Source organism: Penaeus monodon, chromosome 26 (assembly GCF_015228065.2).
Source record: "Penaeus monodon isolate SGIC_2016 chromosome 26, NSTDA_Pmon_1, whole genome shotgun sequence".
NCBI classification, from domain to species: Eukaryota; Metazoa; Arthropoda; class Malacostraca; order Decapoda; family Penaeidae; genus Penaeus; species Penaeus monodon.
In genome coordinates, this window is record NC_051411.1 from 35,087,523 (window position 1) to 35,105,174 (window position 17,652).

Consider the following 17,652-nt stretch of genomic DNA (forward strand, 5'->3'; position numbering starts at 1 on the left):
AAACGAGAACGATAATACTAATGATAAAGGCATTGTTTATCTTCTCTACCTCGTGTAGGCGTTAAAAGGGGGGAATTAAATATTTTGTCAACTTGGTACATCTTCATTTAGTTTATAGATGTCAAGAAATCAAGGCAGAGAGAGAGAGAGAGAGAGAGAGAGAGAGAGAGAGAGAGAGAGAGAGAGAGAGAGAGAGAGAGAGAGAGAGAGGAGGAGAGAGAGAGAGAGAGAGAGAGAGCGACGAGAGAGAGAGAGAGAGAGAGAGAGAGAGAGAGAGAGAGAGAGGTGGGGGGTGGGGGGGTTATTCCCTTCCACATTTTCCTGTTATTGCTATTTAATCTGGAACATAAAACAAATCATACATATTACCTGTAAGTTAGAACTCTCTTATGTTATAGATAAAAGACAATAATAACACAAGACAGCATACATATTTCACCCACATATTCAAGGTAGAATAATTTTTTTTCGCCTCTAAACAACAACGCAGTAAGGACGAAAAACTACATGAGAACACAGTAACTACCAAGGAGCTCGTTCGGAGTAGGACTGCGCTAATGCTGTGCAGTTTGCTGGTTCCATGTAGTTTTCAGTTCAGTGTATGATTCACTGTAGCGGTGTAAGTCTGACTTTGCTGCGGTAGACGCTCCGACGGCTTCCTGATCATGGACTGGAACGGAATAATACTGATTGTAAGTACATTTTACATGCAGGATATCGAGTGATTTTGTTAATGGTATGCAATAAAAACAGGTGTGGGGGATATTTGAGTACAACACGTGGGATTTGTAATTAGTGTTGGAATTCTGTTAAAACCAGGATGACTTCGTGGATTTTCAATGCTGATCTGCGAACTGTTTTGTTAGTTACACACCCATCCAACCTTGAAATTGCCCTTCCTTCTTTGTTATCCGTACTGTAATATGCATGAATCTCTGGTTAATCTTTACGATATAGACGCACTAAGCTAGGGCAAATTGATGTTTTGTCATAGAGGACAAAACTCTGCAATTTTCATGTTTCGTACTCTATCCAATTTTGCAATTGTTATTCCTTGTTTCAGTTCCGCACATTATAACTTGCGTGAATCTGCCGTTGCTTTCCATCTGAAATTATATATAGGTTTTGCTAATTGTTTACGAAGTGACTTCACCCCTATGAAATGCGGTAAACAAGGCTACAACAGCTGTACATGTTATTCATGACTCCATTTCTTATGCTGTATAAGATGGCAGTGTCCTTTTCAAGTACAGGGAATACTGGAGTCGAGTGGAGGTCCTCGGGCGAAGCCCCACATTAAGAAGGTTGGTGGGGTAATGGGAAATTTGCTGGCACTTTTTATACGACAACGTGATGTAATATGTATGTAAAGAGAGAACAAGTAAAAACGGTAGTATCAATATTGCAGTGGTATGGCATAAAATGTAAAAATGCAAAGCTGTGCGTATTGATGACTACTAAAAGTAAATCTGTCCAAGCTGCACACCTCCCCAGGATTCCTCGTGTTCCCAGCCACAGCATGTATTTACCCATACAGTAAGGAAAACGGCTTGTGTCTGTAAAAGTATTATTGTAATTGACGAAGCAATTAGGTTATTGGGGAGGGTGCAGTTCTGAATTGTGGCAATCGAGTTTACTTTCCAGTATGTCTCTTTTCTAGCAATTAATTTAAGACCAAATGATCTGAAAAATGCCAAGATGTTTTTCAAATGATAGTGCTACACTATTTGTAAACCTCTATATATAAATGCTGTATATCTAATTGTAATCTTATATGCATGTTATTGGATTAATGATAAATACAGGTTAAAACTCGATAAATTTATTAAAAGATCCAATAAATTTAGGAAATCCATTATTTATAGGTGAGGGGGTGGATTAACTTTAGAAGTTTTTCTAACCTAGGTTTTTTTTTTTTAGTCATGACCAAAAAAATTGACAATTTTTTAAAGTTGAAGTCATATTTTTCCTCGTTTGCAGATGGTTGTGGGAGTCACCATTGGCATGGAAACAGACGACTGTCCAGGGGACGGGAGGTTTCCTGATTCAAGTATCTGTGGTGCTTATGTAGATTGTGTACCCGACGGAAACGGCGGCTATGATATAATAAAGGGTGATTGTGGAGGCTTCCTGTACAATACCACCTCCAAGAGTTGCTCTAATGACAGCATGGTTAGTACATTTTACTGTCTAAAGTGGGTATTTGTAGTGTTAATGAATCCATGCATAGTTTTCCACCATTGTTTAATTTTTATTCATCTTGCTATTTACAGTGTGTTCTCTCGCGTCACACCCGGAGTGTTTTCCCAGAATTCAATCCATATTCGTATCTGTGTGAAGCCCAGCCTGATGGTTTTCTGTGTGCAAATTGCAAGACTCAGGTCATGTGTGTGCAGGGACAAGCCTTTGTTCGTCACTGTACTGAGGGTGACTTTTGTTTAGGTAAAACAGAGTTTGGAGGAGGCGTGTGCTATCCAGGTGCCCCTTTACAGTGCACATGTGAAAAGCCTCATGAATTTCGTGTGGATTATTATGACCCACAAAGGTTCTTCGCTTGCAAAGATGCTTATTCTGAACCAGTTGCCTATAAATGTTTGGATGGAATGGTATTTGATGAATCTTCTTCACAGTGTCTGAACAATGCTGGATTTCCACCATGCACCGTATCTGGAACTTTTGCCAACCCAAATAATTGTGGTGAATACTATACATGCATTGCCTTGAGACATGGGTATCTTCAAAGGTTTTCTATGTGCAGTAATAATACTTTGTTCAATGAGAAGACGCAAACATGTGAAGATCCTTGTATTATCAGTTGAGTGCCAAGTGGACGGACTTTTAGTGATCCCTTCAATGTACGCTATTACTTTGAGTGCTTCAAACAAAGTGATGGTCGAATGATGAAGTTTCGTTATGCTTGTCCTGAGGGCTATATATGGTATACTGAAAACCCAGGAGTTGGACGATGTGTGGAAGACAATGGTGACTACTACTATGACAACCCTTTCAGCAACTGCAACAATCCAGAGAACCTGTGTCCTGATCATAGTAAGTTTTAGCATAGCCCATGGTAAGCAAATAGAAATTTGAACGCCAAGAATTTTAACATGGATATCCAATGAGCCAAAATGAAGTATATTATAGTTTCATGTTCTCCCTCTAATTCAACTATATTTGGAATTCAATTTAGCATATTTATAGTTGAGAATTGATATCTGTAAATTATATTCTTTGCTGGTACTTATTTTTCTTACCATTGGGCTTGTATCATTCATGACTTTTTAACCTTAACCTGTCCCAAACCAATGTACCATATAGAATTAAACGATGAACATGTAGAATATTTTTCATTTAGGATAATTTATGGCTGTTTACTATCGCTCTACTTGTCGATGAGAACCGCATGGTACTGAAAGTAAAATTTATGCTAGCAGGTCTAGTCAGTGGGTCAAGTAATTGGTACATCAGGCCGAATAATTAGAGGCCACCCAAGAATTTTGAGCCTGGATTTTATGAGATCCAGTGGTCCACTCAAAAATAAGAATATCAACCTTGTTCTTAAATAACCATGTTTTTTTTTTTCTCTCCTCCGCTCAAGTAATATTTGAAATGAAATGAATATGAAAACATATCATTTACTAGTTGATTTCCATTCAACGTAAATGTTTTTGTAGCTAATGTTACCGAGAGCGACGCAGAGTCAGAAAAATGAACAATGCCATCTTGTAGAACACAAAAAATAGAGTAGGAAGCAATACAAGTACATCTGCAGTGGCCTCATATTTATCGGGAAATGAAATGGGCCCTGCATGGTACCGCTCTGAGACTAAGTCCCATCCATGTTTACCTTTCGAGGACCAAAACCACTCATAACTGCGATCTGTCAAGGAGTCCATGTATTACTATGCGACTGTGAGAACGATTAATATGTAATTACTAGCGTCTGGATTCATTTATTTAGTTTTTAGCTTTCTTGTACTACTTTTACGTGGTTTGGTAATTATTTACGGTATTTTGTAGAAAAAAATTCTGCGCGTGTGTTTTGCCACCAGAACATTTCACAAGCCACACGACGCCATTCGTTGAGAAACTCCAGTGAGAAATATTTCGATACAAGTGTTGCGTTGATCCCAGGTCATTTTAAAGACATATAGTGGATATACAGAACAAATAGACAGTATCTATCTAAGCCTAATATTTCAGCCCATCAAGTGCCCCAAATACCGAAAAAAGGGAAACGAAACTAAGCAGATTTGATTAAACGGAAACAAAGAAAAGTTTTCGCTATATGGAGGTATGGGTTTTTACCCTGGGGGTCTAGGGGGCAAAGCTTGATATATGGCTAGGCGTATATATTTCCACGGCATAATATAGGGAATATAGATCGTAATGTATAAATCCGACTTGGTTAAGATTAGATTGCTTTATTGGTTAGGACGCATTATACGATTACCACAAGGGATCTGGGTTATGTGAAGTCTCGCATATTTTTACCGAACGTAGTTTCATTAGCCGATATTAAACGATTTTTGTGCTTGTTTACTCGGGGAATATTTTACTTCGCGTTCATCGAACATGGCATGGCTCGGGTTCTTAACGTTTCATAAATCATTCTTCTGTTTCTGCAGGTTCCTATTGACATCCAGTGCCATCCAGAAGGGAAAATTAATAGATGATAATATCGCATGTCAGTATGTGGTACTTCATTTTATTTTTTGAAGTATACATAATTTTGTGGGAGAATATCAGCTGCTTTCTTTTAAAAAAATTGCGACCAGTCATGCTAAATTACATTGAACTTGCATGTATCATATTACATAGATGCTTCGTGAATGAACAAGGGAGATCAAATGTGAACAAACATGTAAGCCTAAGGGTAATTAGTGTGCAAATGATGAGCAAAGGGAAAGGCAAACATAGGTGACAAATGGTTATATAAAATCTTGATTTATTTGAATTTTGTTTTTTACTGTTAAGTATATTTCATGGATGCATTTATCTTTTAGCGAGTGTAAGCTGTAAGCAACACGGCTAAATGATGGTATTTACATTCGATTAGGAAATTGAGTCTGTTTCTTTATGTACTTGTTTAAGCATTTAATTTTTAATATTAAAATACAAGTTTAGACTTTAACACTATTTAACTACAGGGCTTGTATTATACTTGAATGCACTATACAATATGAAATTCCAGCTCGATAACCCTGTACATGGCACTTTTACTAGTTAAAAATCAGAATTGATGAAGGACTCTGCAAAAAAGTTACTAAAATTTCAAATTGCACAAATGAATTCTAGAAGTTGGCACTTGCTGATCTTAGTTTCCAAAGCTAGCAACTTTTACTTGTACCATCGATTTGGGTGTGATGTTCTATTTGGTTATTATTCGCCACTAAACAGATCAGTGTGAGCTGGACCCTTGCTATCCTGGCGTTCCATGTAGATCTTCAAGCGTGGCTCCCTACTTCACCTGTGGTCCTTGCCCCACTGGATTCTCTGGGGATGGAATTACGTGCGATGGGCTAGGGGTAATTGCATGGATTTATTTGCAAAATTGAATTTCTAGACTCACAGAGGACCTTAATCTGGATATATATATTTAATCCATAATTTATTACTTTTTCAGTGCCCAGTTGGGTTTGCAGGTATCAGTGGTGAATGTGCCCCCGACTCTGACCTTGATGGTTACCCAGACTCTGAACTAAGTTGTACAGAGATATATTGCCGTCAGGATAACTGCATTTATAGGCCGAATTCCGGCCAAGAAGATGCAGATGGCGATGGTGATGGCGATGCCTGTGATAGTGATGCAGATGGTGATGGCTTTGACAAGAATACGGTAATATATATAATGCACGTTCAGAAAACTTTATCATCCATAAAATGCAAGTCATATTTATGGCATGTTTATGCTTTACCTGATAGCTCAGGGGAGCCCCTTCATCAATTTGGCTGTAGAGCGATATCTAGTCTGAGAGTAACTCACAAGCACATGTATTATATGATGCAATCATAGGTAACTTGTTCAATCTAGCAATAATATTACAGGACAACTGTCTGCTGATATCCAACCCACTGCAAGAAGATGCGGATTCAGATGGATGGGGAAATGTCTGTGATAACTGCCCTTCTGTGTCTAACCCGAGGCAAAAGGATACTGATGGGGATGAATTGGGCGACGAATGTGATGACGATATTGATAATGATGGTTCAGTATAGCTTTGGTTTTCAGCAGAGTATAATTGCTATGAAAAATAAAGCAACTAACTTTTATAAATGAATACAGGCTACAATCACCTTTATTATTTTTCATACCCTCAACTAGGAACCGATAATGTTAACGATAATTGTATCTCGACCGCAAATGCCAACCAAAATGATCTTGATGGGGATGGTTTGGGCGATGAGTGTGATAACTGCCCCCAGCATCCCAATATTGGCCAAGAGGATGCTGATGAAGATTTACTGGGAGATGCGTGTGATAACGATGCTGACTTGGATAGGTAAGGTGGTGGCTAGAGTTGTATAGCTAATCCCCGATAGATTGGTAGCAAACTTAATATCATTGATCACCTCGCATTCAAACATTCTTTCAGTGATGGTGTGGACGACAGTATAGACAACTGCCCAGATGTAGCCAACAGTGACCAGTCAGATGTAGATGGTGATGGCAGTGGCGATGCCTGTGATGCTGACAGCGACAATGATGGTGTGGATGACACGGCTGACAACTGTCCCCTGTACCCAATTCAGGGGGTTGTAAAAAACCCCAGGAAAAAAGATTTAAAAATTTTTTTTTTTTTTGGCCGTAAAAAAAAAAAAAAAAAAAAAAAAAAAAAAAAAAAAAAAAAAAAAAAAAAAAAAAAAAAAAAAAGGATAACCCCCCAAAAAATTTTAAATAAAAAAAGCCGGGAAAATTTTTTCCGGGGCCAAAAAAAGGGGAAATTTTTGGGGGAAAAAAAAAGTTTTTTTTTTTCCCCGGGGAAAAAATTGTAAAAGGCAAAAAATTTTGCCTTTTTTTTTTTGGGGATTTTTTTTTTTTTTTTTTTTTTTTTTTAAAAAAAAAAAAAAAAAAAAAAAAAAAAAATTCTTTTTTTTTTTTTTTTTTTTTTTTTTTTTTTTTTTTTTTTTTTTTTTTTTTTTTTTTTTTTTTTTTTTTTTTTTTTTTTTTTTTTTTTTTTTTTTTTTTTTTTTTTTTTTTTTTTTTTTTTTTTAAAAAAAAAAAAAAAAAAAAAAAAAAAAAAAAAAAAAAAAAAAAAAAAAAAAAAAAAAAAAAAAAAAAAAAAAAAAAAAAAAAAAAAAAAAAAAAAAAAAAAAAAAAAGATTTTTTTTTGGCAAGGTTTGGGAAATTTTTTTAATTTATTTAAAAAATTTTAAATTCAATTTAAAATTTTAAATTATTTTATTTTTTTTATTTTTTAGAAAAGTTATATTTTTTAGTTTAGTTGAAGTTAGTATTATTTATGTGTTATTTTTGTCATTGTATATTTATGTTGTGATTTATGAGGAGGGGATCGATGATGGATGTTTGTTTTGTTTTTTTAAGGAAGGTGATTTGAGATGTATGGTTTTGGTATTATGTAATATTTTGTTTAGGGTTATTGAAAGATGATTATAGGGCAGGTATTTTATTATTTTCTTTAAAGGTGAGTATGTTAGATTTGTTTGGGGATGAAAAAGTATGTTTGGGGCATGGTATGTATGAGTATAGGGAAAATTTTGATGGATTATTGGGCAGTGATGAGTATGATATGTCGGTAGAGTTGTATTGTGATGGTAGATTATATATTGCATGTTATTTTTAGTTGATTGTTAGATTTGATTTGTGATGGAGATGAGATGTTTGGCAGGGGGATGTTGTATGTTGAAGGATTTTTGTGAGGAAAATGTATGTAGTAGGTATGAGTATGATGGGGCAGTTTAGAGATTTGATGGGCATTGGTATGTTTTTTTATTTATATTTTATTATGATTAGGTGGGTATGTATTATTATGTTTCATTTTTTAATTTTATTATTTTATGGGAAAGTTGAAAAGGATGTAGGGTTTTATTTATTTGTCATTTTATTTTTATTATGTGTGTGTATTATATGTATTTTATTTTTATTATTATTATTATTTTTTTTTTATATTATTTATTTTTTATTATTGCATTGTGTTATGTATGTATTATGTGTGGTGGTATGAAATGTAGGGATTTAATTATGTATGTTGTATCTGTGTTTATGTATGTAGTTTTATGTATGTATGTAGTATGTGATTTGTTGTTGTATTTTATATGTAGGGATGTTGTGATGTGTATGTATGTATGATGTTTTGGTGTGGTGTATGTATGTTGTATTTGTATATGTGATGTTTGTGTATGTATGTATTTTTATGTATGTATTTATGTATGGTAGTATTATGTAAAAAATTGCATGTGTTTTTGTATGTAGGTTTGTAGTATGTTTTTGCATGTTTTTTATTAGTTTATGATGTATGTGATTGTGTGTTAGATATTTGTGAGTGTTTTTGTATGAAAGGTGCATGTTATGTATTATGTATTATGTAGGTTTTATGTATTTGTATGGGCATGTGTTGTAGTATGTATGTATTTTTGTATGTTGTGATTTTTGATGTTTTTGTAGTATTGCATTGTTTTTAATGTAGGGGATTTTGTATGTATGTGCATGTTTTTATTATTTTGTGATGTGTTGTAGTTGTATGTGATGTGTGTATTTTTATGTATTAGGCTTGTATGTATTTTTTAATGTGATGTTGTATGTGATTTTGTTGTAATGTAGTAGTATGTATGTATGTGCATGTTAGTATGTTTATGGCAGGTTTTTGTATGTATGTATTTTGGATTTGTTTGGGTATGTAGTATGATGATGGGGAATGTGAGTATGTATGTGTTTTTGGTGCATGTGTTGGTATGTATGTTTATTTTTGAAATGTGTTGTATTGTATGATGTATGATGTGCAGTGTATGTATTTTTATGTATGTTGTTTGAAAGTGCATGGATTATGTATGTATTTTGTATGTATGTTTTTATGTATGTATTATGGTATGTATGTAAATGTGTTGTATGTATTTTGATGTGTATGTTGTTGTATGTTTTTTAGGGATGTATGTATGTGTATGTATGTATTGTATGTATGTTGTATTTTTGCATGTTATGTATTTGTATGTATTAGTGATGGTTGTATTTGTATGTATGGTGATGTTTTTGGCAATGGTATTAGTAGGTTTTTTGGCATGGTATGATTTTTGGGCAGTGTATTTTTAGAAAATGTGAGGTATGTTTTTATGTTGTATGGCATGGATGTATGATTTTGTATGTGCAGTGTTGTATGTATGGTGTGCATGTGTATGTATTTGATGTAGTATGTGCATGTGTTGTTAGTAGTAGTATGTATGTGCATGTGTTTTGTATGTATGTTTATGTTGTATTTTGTTGTATGTAGTATGTGATGTGTGTGTATGTATGTTATGTATGTGGCATTTTTGGGTTGTTGTATGTATTGCATGGGTAGTATGTATGTATGTTTTGTGCAGTTTTTATTATTAGTATTTATGGAGTGGGTATGTATGTATTAGTAGTGTGTGTTTTATGTATGTGCATTTTGTATGAAATTATGTTGTATGTGCATGGTGTGTTGTATGTATTATGATGGATGTATTTGGATGTGTATTGTTTTGTATGTTAGTATGTGCTGTGTGTGTATATGTGTATGTGTTTTTGGTAGTATGTATGTATTTTTATGTATGTGATGTATGTATGTATTTGTATGTATGTAGTGCATGTGTTGTATGTATGTATGTATGTATGGTAAATTGCTTTTGGTATGTTTTTGTTGTATGTGCATTGTTTGATGTAGGTTTTTTGTATGTGATGTGTTGTTTTGTATGTAATGTGCATGTGTATGTTTTTGATTTTAAAATGTATGGCATGTGATTATTATGTATTAGGGCATGTGGTGTATGTATGTATGTATGTAATGGCCATGTGTGTTATGTATGTAGTTTTGGCATGTGTTTTTTGTTGTAGTTATGTTGGTGTTTTTTGGGTTTGTATGTATGTGCATGTTTATGTTTTATTAGTATGTATTGCTTTGGGGTTGTATGTATGTAGGATGTATGTTTGTTTATGTTGTTTGTGTTGTTGTATGTATGTTGTATGATGATTTTGTATTGATGTTTAAAGATGTAGTAGTGCATGTTTTTGTATGTAGTATTATGCATGTGTTTGTTTATGTATGTATGAGCATGTTTTTATGTTGATGTTTGGCATGTGTGGGTAGTATTGCATTGTTGATGTTTTTGGATGTGTTTTTGGTATGTTGTATGTATGTTTTGTATGTGCATGTTATGTGAGTATTTGTATGATGTATGTATTGATGTGGTAGGGATGTATGTATGTGAGTGTTTATGATGTAGATGTTGGCATGTGTGTGTATTTGTATGTATTATTATTATGTATGTTTTTGTATGTAGTGCATGTTTTTATGTAATTGTATGTAGTGCATGTGTAGATGTATTTATTTTTATGTTTTTATGTATGTAGGGTGCATGTTTTTGTTGTAGTATGTGATTTTTTTTTATGTATGTAGTATGTTTGGCATGGGGGGTTTTTAGTATGTAGTATGTGATGGGGGATGGTATGATGTATGTGCATGTGTATGTAGTAGTATGTCTGGTGTTTATTTTTGATTTTTATGTATGTATGGCATGTTTTGTGTTGTATTAGTTGGGTATTGTTGTATGTGTGTGGGTATGTATGTATTTTTGTGTGTGTATTTATGTATGAGTATGTGCATTTTGTAGTATTATTATATGTTTTGTATGTATGATGTATGTATGGCATGTGTTTATGTTATGTATGTTTTTAGGGTAGGGTTTTTTGAGGGCATGTTAGTATTTTGTATTTTTATGTATGTAGTATTTTTAATGTTTTTTGGGATGTTATGTTTTTGTATGTTGTTTTTTGATGTTAGTATGTTATAATGATGTATGTGCATGTGTAGTTTTTGTAGTAGGGTTGTATGTGAGTGTTGTATTTTTATTATGGCATGTGTATGATGTTGTATGTTGTTGTGCATGTGTATGTATGTTTGTAGTAGTTGGCAGGGTGTTGTAGTTTTTGGTATTATGTAGGGATGTGATTTTTGTATTTTTTATTTTTTTATGTATGTAGTATGTATTATGGCATGTTATGTATGTTGTATTTTTTAAAATGTATGTGCATTTTATGTATGTATGTATGTATGTATGTGTGTGATGATGTTGTATGTTTTTGTGAATGGTGTATGTATTATGTATGTATGTGCATGTGTATGTATTGTATGTATGATGTAGGGTGCATGTTTTTTTTATGTATGTATGTAGTAGTATTGCATGTTATTATGTAGTATGGCATTTTATGTTGATGTAGTATGTATTGCATTGTAGTATGTAGTGAGTGTTGTATGTTGGAAATTTGATGTTGTATGTGATGTGTATGTATGTATGTGCAGTGATGTATTTGTATGTGAGTGTTTTTGTTGTATGTATGTATGTGAATGTGTATGTATGTATGTGATGTATTGCATGTTATGTATGTATGTATTTTGTATGTGCATTTGTATGTATGTATGTAGTATGTGCATTGTAGTATGTAGTATTTTGTCTGTGTATTTTTTTTATGTATTATGTATTGCATGTGTATGTATGAAAAGTAGTATGTGCATGGGTATGTATGTATGTATGATTGCAGTGTTGTATGTATGTATGTATGTGCATGGTATGTATGATTTTTATTTTTGCATGTGATGTTGTTTTTTATGATGGATGTGTAGTAGTATTTTATGTAAGTATGGTTTTTGTATGTATGAGTATGTAGTGTATTATGTATGTATGTGCATGTTAAATGTATGAGATGTATGTCATGTGTTGTAGTATGTAAGTATGTGCATGTGTATGAGTATGTATGTGCATTGTATGTATTTGTATGTGCATGTTATTTTTGGTTGTGTATGCAGTGTTTTTTTGGGATTTTTTTGGGATGTTGTTGGAGTGTATTATTAGTAGGTGCAGTGTAATGTGTATGTATGTATTATTGATGATGTTGTATGTATGTATGGCAGGTATTGATGTATTATTTTGGCATGTGATGTATGTTGTATGTATGTGCATGTGTTTTATTATGTGTATGGATGTGATGAAATGTATGTTTTGTATGTATGTATGTGCATGTGTATGTAGTATTATTTATGTGCATGTGTATTTTGATGATGTATGATGTGCATGTGTATGTTGTATGTATTTTGAGGGATGTGTAGTATGTTGTATGATGTGAGTGTTGTATGTATGTATTATGTATGTGCAGGTTGTATGTATGTATTATGTTATTGCAATGTGTATGTAGTATGTATTTTTTTTATTATGTATGTGCATGTGTGTATTTATGTATGTGTAGTATTGCAGTGTAGAAATTAGTAGTAGTATGTGCATGTGTATTATGTATGTATGTAAGTGCATTGTAGTAGTATGTATATGATGGTGTTATGTATATGTATTATGATGTGCATGTGTATGTATGTATTATTATGATGTATGTGCATGGATTATTATGTATGTGCTGTGTATTAGTAGTATTTGTATTGATGGTATGTATTAGGCTGTGATTGTATGGCAGTGTAGTATGTATGTGCAGGGGTTATAGTATGTGCATGTGTAGTATGTATGTATGTGCAGTGTATTATGTATGTATGTAGGTGCTTTGGTAGTATGTATGTTTAGTTTGAGTTATTAGTATGATGTATGTATGTCAGGGTTTGTAGTATGTATGTAGTATGTCATGTGTATATGTATGTTTTGTTGTATTGCTGGTAGTTTTATGTTGTTTTGTAGTATGGCATGTGTGGTATGTAGTATGTATATAGTATGTGAGTGTATGTATGTATTAGTATTATGTTTATGGCATGTGTATGATGAGTATGTTTGGCATGTGTAGAGTATGAGTATTATGTAGTGCTGTTATTTGTATGTATGTATGAGTGCTGGTATGTAGTTTTAGTATGTGCAGGTATGTATGTTTTAAAAGTATGCAGGTATGTAGTTTTGTATGTAGTCATGGTTTTATGTATTTTATGTGCATGTGTATGTATGTATTATGTATGTGCATGTGTATTAGTATGTATGTATGTGCATGGTATGATTATGTATTTTGTATGTTATGTATGATGTGTAGTAGTGTAGATGTAGATGTCATGGTATTATGTAGTATGTATGTATGTGCATGTGTAGTGCATGTGTATGTATGTATGATGGATGGTATGTGCATTTTGATGTATGTTTTATGTATGTATGTGATGTATGTGCATGTGTATGTATTATGGGGTTTTGTGTGTATGTTAGTGAATGTTATGTATTTTGGTATGTGCATGTGTATGTATGATGTGTATGGGGCATGTGTATGTATGTAGGGTTTTTAGTGATGTATGAATATGTATGTATGATGTGAGTCCCGTGTAGTATGTAGGTTGTGTAGGGGTTTTGTTATGTAGTGTATATTGGTTTAAAGGGTTTGGCAGAAAACATTATCTTTGAAATTGTAAATGACTAGGAAGGAATTTGGAAAATGGTTCTTTGTTTTTTAAGGTTATAAAGGGTAGCTAGGATCTGTCAATAGTTGGGCAGCAAGGGATAGATAGAATGGGGGGGAGGGGGGGGCTGTGGGGGCAAGGAATGCTATAAAAAGTATGAAGGCATATTATAATCAAGTCTTTGATGGGTATTAGGGCATGAGTTCTAAATATTGAGCTGTTTATATATTTAGCACCAAATTTAAAACCCGTATGTGCATGCATAATGAAAAAAAATAATTGACTAATTGGTTAGCATTAAAAGGAAAGAAAGAAAAAATTACATTAGAGTCAGGACCTTTTGTGGCCGAGTAATGTGGACCCACGATTTCAGGGGACAGTAAATTAGGAGTAAAAGGAATTGACATTATTTTTGCTTTATTTTTAAAGAAAACTTAGGTGATAACCTTGAACCCGAGTTTGTAAGCTTCCTCCAGTTTGGATCACATGATAAGGGAAACAGAGTTTTCCCCCAATTGATAATTCTGACCAGCTATGCACAGGTAGGGGTTTTAAAGTAAATCCTTTTTTTTTTTGTCATTGGTACTGATGGGGGTATATACAAGCAACACTTTACATGATTACCCATTCCAATAGAACATTTTTAAAAGGGAATCTTAATACCATCACTAAATAGGTAAATCACCGTTGGGAAAGTTGACTTTGAGGGGACCTTTTTCATTGAAGATTAGGTGTGCGACTTTGTTGGTTTTGTTTTGGGTGAGAAAAATTTCCTGAAGCGGGAAATTTAGTTTTGAACTATTAACTTTTTTTATTTTACTTTTTTTTTGTTTTGTAAAAAAAACGAACTTCCTAAAAAAAGCTTTTTTCCAGTACCAAAGCAATGCCAATTTTTATGTCATAGGGGAAGCAGACTCCCAAGGTTTGGTTTAGCCAAGCAGAGAGAGGGTTATCGAAGCTGATCAACTCCACTACGGGTCCTGGTACAGCACTAAGGGATGCATTATGGTACACTGGTTCCACACCTGATCAGGTAGAAACTTAGCACTATTGTATATGATGAAGTGAATCCTATTGTTTCCCCTGCACTCTGCTATAAACTACAAAACAATCATAAATAATGACTTGATAAGTTTTATATCACAATTTGCATTGTCTTCAAAGATGTAAATTATGTATTTCAGGCAACACTGCTTTGGAAGGACAACAGCATTGGATGGGCACCAAATGTGGCATATCGCTGGCAGCTTCACCACCGGCCTCGTATTGGCGTCATAAGGTTCTACTTGTACAGAGGGGATTCTCAGCTGATCGACTCTAAAAACATTTATGATACTACACTACAAGGAGGCCGATTGGGACTCTTCTGCTTCTCTCAAGAAAAAATTATCTGGTCCAACATCAAGTATACCTGTACTGGTATGTTCAGCTATCTGTTATGGTTGTTGTTTCTGCAAATTATAGTATCCCTTTTTTTAAGAACCCATTTTTATGGTATTCGAAAATACTTTTCTGTATCCCTCAGCATTAACCCCTTTGTACAATACTGTTTTTTAAGGAAATTTGAGATTAGCCAAGACAGATATGTAGTGATTTACTATATAACCCAATACGGACAATATTATGGGCAAAAGCTAAAGGTTTTTATACCACAGAATATCATGTTATGATAAACTGAAGTGGGAGGTTTTCAGGCAAGTCTAATTCAGGGGCTTTGTAAAGCTACTAAGGAATATTTAAAGATTGTCAGTGACATCCCTATGCATGTAACAGATTGTAAAAAGTCGGCAACTTCCTTATCAGTGACTCATCACTGGCTTAATATTATGTATGAAGTTTGGTCAATGGTATGAATTCAGTACATATTGTCGATGCACATTTGGCAAACAAGTCACAAAAACATTATCCCCCAATGGTCTCCAACAGCACTATATTTTAGTTTTCTTTGTATCACATCTTTTCTGCTGTGGCAATATGGGCCAGAAGATTTTTTGTTCCCAAATTTCTTGTGATCTAAATGTTCTAAGATGTTAATAATATATCATTCGTTTTTTAGTAACATTGAAATATCCAACAACACCAACTTCTAGTTTCTTTGCCAGAATTGCAAACTGGTAATGATGATCGTTTTATTCTGCAAAAATAGCACTTCAGTGTAAAGTTTAGGCACTCCATTGTGATACTGTGAAAGATCTCTTGGAAGAATTGGACTCCAATAGGCTGATTATGATATGATTTAGCAAAAATTTTAGTTTTGCGGTGCCCTGTTATAATGGTTTTTGTTTGTATTTTTCTGTCTTTCTCAATATATCCCAGAGCCATGGCTGATGATCTAAAATACGCGGCCATGATTATTACAGAAGGCTTGCCCCCTCCTACATTCCAAATCTGCAAACAGCGTATAAAGGGATAATCACATGGGCCCTTTTTATTAGTGTAAAAACCATTTTTAATAAATTTAATAATTAATTTTTTCAAGTATTCGTTTTTTATTGATCCTAGTATAATCGCAGTGCTCTTAACCAGTGTCGAGGAGGAATAACTTTACTGCTTATACATCAAAATAACAAGCTGTTAACTTTTTTATTCCTTGATGGGGCGAGAATGAGATGCTGATTGGCACCTAATGAACAAAATTTAAAGTATGAAATATATGTTCTAATAAAGGATATTATTTGCATAGGTATGCATGCAATGCAATACCAAAATCTCAAACACGGTCTCAGTGCAGAAGTATGGTATTCATTATCTTCATTGAAGGTCCTACAATTCTGCATTGCTGGCTATGTTGATTATATTCTGTATACCACAATTCACGTAATCAGTTATTCAAGAAATTATTTTAGCACCGGTTACTCTGTGTATTCACTCGGGGTTTAGTCAACTTTTCTCGACCGGGGGGAAAAACAGGACACAGATGGAGTCTGCTCCAGCCTCATCGTCCGAATGGTAGAGAAGCCATAATTGTGCTCTTGCCCTGTAAATACAACTATGCACCTTCAATAAGCAAAATTTGGACAGTATTCTCAAATTCAAATGTCATACATTTTGTGGCAGTCTCCAACACATGCACATTGGCAAGTCAAAAGCTGCGCATCTCTTCCAAAAGCAAGTCCTCTGAACGTTTTAATAGAGCAAAACCTACCTTTAGAAAATCATGAGTAGTGGAGGATACTGACGGAGATCCCTCTGCTAAAGCAAATAAAGTATTTAAAAAAACTTTAATATTTTCTGAACATGAAAATATAAATATGAAGATTGATAAAACCGTCAGGTGTGAACAGGTATGATGTGGCAGACAGTCATCCCATAGATTTCAGCCCAGTCACATCAGCTCGGTTTTCCAGCTGGGTAGCACCAAAAGGGAAGCCAGGACCTCGGTGACCACAGAGCTTCAGCCCTTAAACACACCCATTTTGAGTAGTAGTGTACTTTTAGATAAAAAGTTTACAGGTTTCAGTGTCCGTATTTTAAGTTATACATCAGTACATGCAGGTAAAATCCAATTGAAAGAATGGTCGTACACTTCCCCGCTGCAACTTGTATATTGGATCGATCGGGCGATGTATCCTATCTGAGTGCACTAACATATTTGAATACTGTGAGGTAAACCTGCAGTGTGCCGTGTGTGGCAAAACACCAATGTGGAAGGAGCAGCAGTCGTTTCTAGTTAGTATCCGACTGCCGTTATAGCACATCATAAGAGCTGACGGCTGCCACTTCAGGCATCAGATACAGTGGTTTTATGGCAGACTGGTGGTCTTTCCACATAACCTATACAAATGTCGTTTCAGACATGTTGTAAAGAACTCTAATATGTAAATATATATTTTGGATGTCCATACACCAATCTTTTCCCCCGGGGAACTGGCACACGGGGACAGTCTGTTCCAAGATTAGCTGGTGAGGGTTGCCGGTACAATTTCTAAGGCTACTGTCCGCTATGTCATAAATAGCTTAACCCTAAGATAATATCCTTTAAGTGGTAGTGGCAATCTCGGACACGTGTACAGTTTCGGAATCATATTTCGGTACACTTACTGGGTCCCACTTCGATGTAAACATTTTTATGAATAAAAAAAAAGGG

General features: G+C 34.2%; 2 protein-coding genes across 2 annotated transcripts; both read left to right on the plus strand.

Annotated features, from left to right (window-relative positions):
* The first annotated feature begins 535 nt into the window (after positions 1 to 535).
* LOC119590121 lies at positions 536 to 2,834 on the plus strand. Its single transcript, XM_037938896.1, has 3 exons — positions 536 to 692; positions 1,981 to 2,172; positions 2,274 to 2,834. The coding sequence occupies exons 1-3, from the start codon at positions 666 to 668 to the stop codon at positions 2,817 to 2,819; spliced, it is 765 nt and encodes a 254-aa protein (XP_037794824.1). The 5' UTR covers positions 536 to 665; the 3' UTR covers positions 2,820 to 2,834.
* On the plus strand, positions 2,793 to 15,418 carry LOC119589683 (cartilage oligomeric matrix protein-like). Its single transcript, XM_037938271.1, has 11 exons — positions 2,793 to 3,048; positions 5,401 to 5,528; positions 5,627 to 5,839; positions 6,049 to 6,208; positions 6,326 to 6,503; positions 6,597 to 6,759; positions 7,647 to 7,776; positions 13,995 to 14,107; positions 14,470 to 14,598; positions 14,750 to 14,984; positions 15,339 to 15,418. Exons 1-11 carry the CDS (start codon positions 2,898 to 2,900, stop codon positions 15,416 to 15,418), a joined length of 1,680 nt encoding a protein of 559 aa, XP_037794199.1. The 5' UTR covers positions 2,793 to 2,897.
* Positions 15,419 to 17,652: the final 2,234 nt, after the last annotated feature.

Bases quoted from the DNA above. Each gene is read 5' to 3' on its own strand.
- LOC119589683 (XM_037938271.1), top strand. From the start codon at position 2,898: ATGATGAAGTTTCGTTATGCTTGTCCTGAGGGCTATATATGGTATACT. The intron at 6,504-6,596 runs GTAAGGTGGTGG...ACATTCTTTCAG, and splicing joins AACGATGCTGACTTGGATAG to TGATGGTGTGGACGACAGTA. The intron at 6,760-7,646 runs GTAAAAAACCCC...TTTTCTTTAAAG, and splicing joins TGTACCCAATTCAGGGGGTT to GTGAGTATGTTAGATTTGTT.
- LOC119590121 (XM_037938896.1), top strand. From the start codon at position 666: ATGGACTGGAACGGAATAATACTGATT. The intron at 693-1,980 runs GTAAGTACATTT...CCTCGTTTGCAG, and splicing joins GGAACGGAATAATACTGATT to ATGGTTGTGGGAGTCACCAT. The intron at 2,173-2,273 runs GTTAGTACATTT...TGCTATTTACAG, and splicing joins GTTGCTCTAATGACAGCATG to TGTGTTCTCTCGCGTCACAC.